At 68.7% G+C, this 7,333-nt stretch overlaps 2 protein-coding genes across 2 annotated transcripts in view; both read left to right on the top strand.

Moving 5' to 3' along the window:
* Positions 1 to 1,044: 1,044 nt before the first annotated feature.
* H696_05160 (hypothetical protein) lies at positions 1,045 to 4,384 on the top strand. The gene is made up of 3 exons (XM_009499015.1): positions 1,045 to 1,132; positions 1,236 to 2,068; positions 2,175 to 4,384. Exons 1-3 carry the CDS (start codon positions 1,108 to 1,110, stop codon positions 4,242 to 4,244), a joined length of 2,928 nt encoding a protein of 975 aa, XP_009497290.1. The 5' UTR covers positions 1,045 to 1,107; the 3' UTR covers positions 4,245 to 4,384.
* A 1,015-nt stretch (positions 4,385 to 5,399) lies between these two features.
* Positions 5,400 to 7,333, top strand: part of H696_05161 (hypothetical protein) — a 4,294-nt gene continuing 2,360 nt past the window's right edge. The window contains exons 1-4 of the mRNA XM_009499016.1: positions 5,400 to 5,623; positions 5,775 to 5,819; positions 5,926 to 6,172; positions 6,431 to 7,306. Coding sequence (XP_009497291.1) covers positions 5,463 to 5,623; positions 5,775 to 5,819; positions 5,926 to 6,172; positions 6,431 to 7,306 — 1,329 coding nt within the window. The 5' untranslated portion in view covers positions 5,400 to 5,462. The remainder of the gene's footprint in view (positions 5,624 to 5,774; positions 5,820 to 5,925; positions 6,173 to 6,430; positions 7,307 to 7,333) is intronic.

Raw genomic sequence — 7,333 nt, forward strand, 5'->3', positions numbered from 1 at the left:
CGCCATGGGTCCGGGGCGCACGCAGCGCCGGAGCCACGCCCCGCCCCGCGCCAGCCCCTCCGCCCCCCCCCCCGGCCGCCGGGGGAGAGGGTCGGCCAAAAGCCGAGATAGATGCTGCGCGCCGGACAAATTTGTGACTCTGGGCTGTGGGCCAGACGGTTCAGCTGATCCGGTCATGTTATCATCGATCGGCGCGGCTGACTTGCCCCACGGACGGTCTGGATCGGCGGTCCGCAGATGGGCCCCCTCCCGGCGGGGAAGAAGCCGTGAGTACGCCCTTGGGCCGGGCGGTGTTTGTTTTTTTCCCGGGGGTCCCTCCTTATATAGACAGCAGGGACTGGGGGGGGGGGGGAATTTCGTGCGTGTGTCCGTGTCGAAGGAGCTCCCTCCCCTCCGAGGATTGGGCGAGCCCCGCGTGTGTGCCCATCCTGTGCCGGCCCGAGTGGGTGATGTCCTGACGCGGAGCCCCTCCGGGCCGGAGGGGCTTCTCATATGAGGAGGACGTTCAACAGAGTCCGCCCCCCCCCCCCCCCCCTCCCCTGGGGACTAGGGAAGTGCCCGGACAAGGTGGCGCAAGTGCCCGCACCCCTCTTGCGCCACGCTGCATGAGGAAGGCACAATTTATGAATCAGAGGGGAAAGGGGCCCCCCCGGGGGGGGGGACCTGGCGAGCGGAGCGGTGGCTGAGTCTCAGACGTTCCAGGCCGTGTTGCGCCCCCCCCCTCCCCCCCGAACGCCCCTGGCCGATTCCCGGGTGTCTCTTTTCGTAGGTGGGATCCTCGTTGCGTCACAGGAGGGACAACAAACGAGCTGGTGCCCACGCCCCCCTCCCCCGGCCCGGGAAGACGCCGGAAATGTATGCCCTGTGGGCATGTCCCCGGTGCTTGCTTGCGCAGGGGGGCAGTGACCCGGTCCTGGACGCAAACCGCGGGAGGTGGCCGGGGCGGGACGGGGCTCGTATCTCGCTCCTCGGTGCACGGTGGGGCCTATATCAGCGGGCGGCGGCCGGCCAGGCGCCCAACTGGCCGCCGTCAGGACACCTACCCCCCCCCCCCCCTTCTCCCCCCCCCCCCCCTGCTGGCCCGCCAGTTCTCACGACCCGAAAGTCATGCCCCCTTTTGAGAAGAAGTCCTGTATGTTGCCTGCCCCTCCTCTCCGACTGTTCCGCCCCGCCCTGCTGCCCGCCCCCCCCCCCGCCCCCGGGTCACCCGTTCCCCCCCCCCCCCCCCCCCACAGCCGGCTCCGGAGAGATCCACTCGGTCTTCCGCATCAAGCCCTACTTCTTCCTCCATGTGCTGAACCAGAACACCAACGTGACGGATGTCATCTGCGGGCCGCGGACGTTCATCTGCCAGGACCACGAGCGCGTGGTCCTGGAGCCGACGCCCATGATCAGCATCGGCCCGGCCGAGTACTGCATCGTGGAGAACCCGGTGGCGGTGGACCCGGCCACCGGGGCGATTCGCCGTGACCCGGCCACCGGGCAGATCCTGCTGCAGCTGAGCGAGACCGAGGTCCGCCTGGCGCAGCCGCCCTTCCCGCTGTACCCCGGCGAGAAGGCCGGCGAGCTGTGCAAGCTCAAGAGCATCGACGCGCTGTCGTCCTTCCGGATCCGCGCCACCCGGCAGTTTGACATGGAGGTGACGGTCCCCTTCGGCCAGCCGAAGGCGCTGGCCGCGGCGCAGGCCTTCGACCCCGGCCTGACGCGCCTGCTGAAGGCCCTGCCGGCGGAGGAGCTGGCCGCCGCCAAGGCCGCCGGTGTCCCGCGCACCTTCACCATCACTCGCCACATCAGCGACGAGTGGATGCAGGCCGGCCCGTCCACCTTCATCCCCTCGCCCAATTATGTCATGGCCAGTGTCGTGTCGGCGCACATCCTCCGCAAGGATTCGGCCATCCGCCTGCTGGCCACGGCCAACTGCGTGTCGCAGCACGACGGCGCCGACCGTGTGGCCGGCGAGGAGTGGCACGTCCCCATCCCCGGTCCCTATGTGCCGGGTGTCTGTGAGCAGGTCATCGGCGTGGACACGGCCCACATCCTGTCCGAGGGCCAGGCCCTGCTGCTCAGTGTACGCCTTTCCTCGGCTTCTCCTTCTGCCTGCCCCTCCCTGTCCTGCTCCTGGTCTCTCGGCGGCACTGCCCCCGCCCCCCGCCCCCCTGTGCGCATGTCCCCAGGCCAAGCACACGTTCGTCGATGCCTATGGCAAGCGCCGGCGCAACGCCGAGGAGTGGCTGATCACCTACCAGGACGCCGAGTCGCACCTGCTGGACGTCCACGAGCAGCTGGTCAAGTATGTGAACATCACCACCCTCAGCTCGCGCCAGTACTGCGTCATCCTGGACCCGGTCTGCCCGACGACCGGCAAGAACATGCTCGGCCAGCGGAAGCTCCTGCGCGGCGAGCAGTCCTTCTTCCTCAAGCCCGGCGAGTCCCTGGAGAAGGGCATCCAGTCGGTGTATGTGCTGAGCTCCGACCAGGGCCTTGTCCTCCGGGCGCTGGAGGAGTTCACCGATACCTCGGTCCGGCCGGGGGCCGCGGCCGGCGCCGGCCCGGTCACCTACATGCCCGGCGACCGGTGGATGATCTTCGGGCCGTGCGAGTATGTGCCGCCCACCTCGGTGGAGGTGGTCTGCCAGCGGGAGACCATTCCCCTGAGCGAGAATGAGGGCATCTATGTGCGGGACAACCGCACTGGCCAGGTCCGCCTGGTGCACAGCCAGTCGTACATGCTGCGCGAGGAGGAGATCTTCTTCAACAAGGAGCTCCCGGCCGAGATCGAGGCCCTCATCAGCATGGACCCGGTGTCGGAGCGCTTCTCCTCCTCCAATGCCAACTCCCTGACCCGGCAGGCTTCCTCCCGGCGGTCCAAGCATGCGGCCGTCAAGTTCGGCATCCCGCACAATGCCGCGGTGCAGATTTACGACTACCGCGCTCGTGTGGCTCGTGTGGAGATCGGCCCGGATCTGGTGATGCTCCAGCCGGATGAGATGTTCACCCTGCTGAGCCTGTCCGGTGGCCGGCCCAAGCGCCCGAATGCCATCAAGTCCATTTGCCTGCTGCTGGGCCCGGACTTCTGCACGGACATCATCACGGTCGAGACGTCGGACCATGCGCGCCTGCAGCTGCAGCTGGCCTACAACTGGCACTTCCGGGTGCCGCCCACCCCGGGCCCGGGGGAGGACCGGACCGCCTTCAATGAGGAGATGCGCAAGCTGTTCTCCGTGCCGGACTTCATCGGCGAGATGTGCCATGCCATTGCCTCGCGCATTCGTGGCACCGTGGCCTCGGTCCCCTTCGACGAGTTCCACCGGCACTCGGCGCGCATCATCCGATCCAGTGTCTTCGGCGAGACGGCCAATGCCACCGCCATGGCGGCGGCGGCGGCGGCGGCCAGCCCGAGCACCGGCATGGAGCCGACCATGGTGCCGACCATCGGCGGTACCACCGCCACCTGCCAGGAGTTCGTCCTCTTCTCCAACAACCTGGTGGTCACCAGTGTGGACATCCAGTCGGTGGAGCCGGTGGACCAGCGCACTCGCGATGCCCTGCAGAAGTCCGTGCAGCTGGCCATCGAGATCACCACCAGCAGCCAGGAGGCCACGGCCAAGCATGAGGCCGAGCGCCTGGAGCAGGAGGCCCGCGGTCGACTGGACCGCCAGCGGATCCTCGATGATGCCCAGGTGGAGAAGGCCCGGCAGGAGCTGCTGCAGCTGCAGTCCGAGTCGGCGGCCGTCGAGAGCCAGGGCTTTGCCGTGGCCGAGGCCACCGCTCGGGCCGAGGCCGCGGCCATCGAGGCCCGCGCGGCCGTCGAGCAGGCCCGCCTCCGTGCCGAGGCCCAGGCCATCGAGGCCCGTAGTGAGCTTGATCGCCTGTCGGCTGCCCGCGCGGCCGAGATTGACTTCCTGCAGAAGCAGCTGGAGCTGGAGGTGCAGAAGTCCCGCCTGCTGGCCGACATCGAGGCTGCCAAGTTCTCCAACATGGTCGGCAGCATCGGCCAGGCCACCCTGGTGGAGATGGCCCGTGCCGGGCCCGACGCCCAGGTCCGCCTGCTGCAGTCGCTCGGCATCCGGAGCACCCTCATCACCGACGGCAAGAGCCCGATCAACCTCTTCCAGACGGCTCAGGGGCTCGTGGCCCCGCCGCCGTCGGCCGGCGGTCTGCTGGCCGACGTGACGGCCGGCGCGGTCCCCGTGTCTGGCGCTGGTCAGGCTGCCCCGAGTGTCGCTGCCCCTGCCAGCAATTGAAAGCGCGATGAGCCGGGCCCTTTTGATACATTTGGGCGGGGGCTGGCCGTCGTGTGGGGACATGATGCTCCCCTTCCTCCCAAAATAAATCCACTCGCACATGGCATGTCAGTCCAGCCTGCGCGCGTGCGCGCGCGCACACACACATACAGACACTCCTGGGAGGGTGGTTGAGGGCGAGCGAAGGGAAAGTGTGGTGTGTGCGTGTGCGGGGGTGTAGTATCCCCCCCCCCCCCCCTGCTTCCGCGTGGTGTGGTGTGTATGAAAAGGGCATGGGACTTTGTTTTCGGGTGTTTCCTTCGGCTTGTCTTCCCCCGCCCCGGATCCTGGGGGCCGCGGCCTCGCTGGCGCTCCCCTGTCCGGTCCACTTTTTTGAAAGGCCAAAAATGCATCTTTTTCACTGACATTGTCCGTGTTTTGTCTGAACATTTCTCCGACATCAGAATGTCGCACATGATCACGGACCTGTTCATGATTATCCTGACGTATCTCCCCACTCTCAAGCCCGAACGATCGCGGCTGCGCGGCTGCACGGCCCCCGGGCAGGCCGCCACCTCTCCAGGCGGGATATGTCAGATGCCCCCCCCCCCCCCCCCCCCCCGCCTACCGCCCACCACCTCCCACTCCATCTTGACGCACTTCCGGGGCCCCCCCCCTCCCCCACCCGCGCCTCTCTCCGGGCGGGCAGCCACCATCCGCGCTCCATGATGCCAGCGTCGCCTGGGGAGATAAGGGGGCTGGCGCGGAAGGTGACGCCGACGCCGGGCGGGTTTACACATTCTCCACACGCGCCCGTGGTGGCCCTTACAAGCGGGCCACGCCCCGCCCGTCCGCCTGCCCGGCAGCCGATCCCCTGAGGGGGGAGCCGCGGGAAGGCGAACCTCGTCCCCCCCCCCCCCCCCCCCCCCCTTCGCCCTCTCCTTAATCATTGCCAGACCCAGTTCGGCCGCGCCAGGGGCGAGGACCAAGGCGGACAGCTATTCCCGACCAGTCGGCCAATCTCAAAGAGCCGGCGCAGTCTGGCGCGCGCGATCGCCGTGCCCCCAGCATGAACCGCACTCCCCCCCCCCCCCCCCCTTGGCTTTATCACCCCCTCCCATTCCCCCCCCCATTCCCCCCCACCCCCTTCTCCCTCCCCCCTCCCCCTCCACCCCCTTCTGCCCCTCGTTTGTTTTTGCACCCGCCGCCTCCGGCACCGGGTGCCCTCCCTCCAACACCATGGACTTGCATGGAGCACGCGATGTGTCGATCGCTTCCACAGCCGGCATTCGGTCGACCGCCTCGCCGGAGTCCAACCTGGCGGCCGCCCAGCGCGAGGCCGACAATGTTTTGCAAAAACTCAACATCGCCTCGGCGCGCAATCTCGTCTCCGAGACCCGGTGCGTTGGTCGGCCGCGTGCTTTGCTCCACACGCCAGCCTCGTCTGCCTTCCTCGCATGCGCTCTTGCCTTGGCTGACGCCCTGTTTCCCCTTTCCCGGACTGCCCCGGCCTTTCCCCCACCTGGGTAATGGCGTGGGCCATCGCCACAGCGCCGAGATGGAAGCACGCCGGCGCGAGCTCCGTACACTTGTCGGGTACGAATGGGGCCTGTTTCCATCTGCTAGTCTTCGCTTCCCCCCCCCCCTCTCTCTCTTTGTGCCATCTCCACATTCGTGGCGTGGTCTAACAATTGGTGTCCAGCGAGCGATACCGCGACCTGCTCAGCTCGGCATCGGCCGTGCGTGCCATGCGCGACACTGCAGCCGGCCCCTTCAAAGGCAGCTTGCTCAAGGCATCGCTGGCGGCACAGGCGGCCACCAATCTGTCGGCCAGCCGACCGATCGGGTCTTCCGGGGCCGGCGGCCTGCTGGCCATCTCCAAGGATGAGCTCCTGCAATCGGCCACTCGCTCGGTGGCGGTCCGGGCCCTGCTCGATGCTCCGGCTCAGGTGCGTTTTCCGGCCTGCATGGGCCATCTTCCTCCCCGCCGGATGTGTTGCTAGACCCGACGGAGCAGGGAGCGGTGGAGGAGCAAGAGAGAGAGAAAGAGAGATGAGGGGCGCCTCTTTCTCGCCCGCCCTCCGCCCGCCCTCCGCCCGCCCTCCGCCCGCCCTCCGCCCGCCCTCCGCCCGCCCTCCGCCCGCCCTCCGCCCGTCGTACTGGCTCGCCAACACGGGCCCCACCATTGACGCCACTCGTCGACCAAGATCTGGTCCTCGCTGGATGCCCACGACTTCCTGTCCGCCGCGCGGGTTTACATCCACACCCGGCGTCTGTACCATGCGTCGTTGCCTCGGCTGAACCCCGGGGCCAACCCCCCGGCCGGAGCCGAACCCGACAGCCTGGGGGCCATCTCCCCGGCGGATCTCGGGCAATGGTGGCGATCGGTCGAGCCACTTCGCTTGCGTGTAATCTCCGCCTGTGTGGCGTACCTCCAAGCGCCGGGCTGCCTGCTGCCGGATGGGCCACTCCCGGCGGATGAGCTGAGCGCCGCGGCTGCCGGCGTTCCCGGGGTCCTGACCAAGCCGGTGTCCCTGCGTGACGCCACCGCCAGTGCTCGGGCCCTCTATTCGTTGGTCCTGCTGGACGCCGATACCGAGGTGTCCCTGACCCTGGGGAGCTGGCAGGCGCTGCTGGCGACCGGGGACTCCGCCTCCGGGGCGGCTGCCCCTGATGAGGAGGATGCCGTGGCCGGGGCCGTTGTGGCGGCGGCGGCGGCCGCCGCGTCGGCCGACCAGCGCCTGCTGCAGATCCTGCTCTTTGCGCGGCTGCGCCTGCTCCAGCGTCTGCTGTCCGACAACCGGTGCCCGGGTGCCGACCACGGGCCCGGGACTGTGGCCCTCCTGGCCCGGCGCCCGGCCTTGGCCGACCTGCTGGCCCTGCGCCTGGTTGTCGACACGGTCCAATTGGCCACGCTATGCCCCCTCCTGGTGGACCACTCATCGGGCCTGGCCCAGGCGCTGGCGTCTGACATGTCGGTGGCCGTGGATGCCATCCCCCCGGCCGAGCCCGATCCCCGGGTTACCGAGTGGCTGCGTCTCGGCGTCCTTCCCCTCCTGTCGGGGGCCGCCTTCCGGTCGATTGTGCGTGGTAGCCCCCCCCCCCCCCCC

Source organism: Fonticula alba (assembly GCF_000388065.1).
Source record: "Fonticula alba strain ATCC 38817 unplaced genomic scaffold supercont2.9, whole genome shotgun sequence".
NCBI lineage: Eukaryota > Rotosphaerida > Fonticulaceae > Fonticula > Fonticula alba.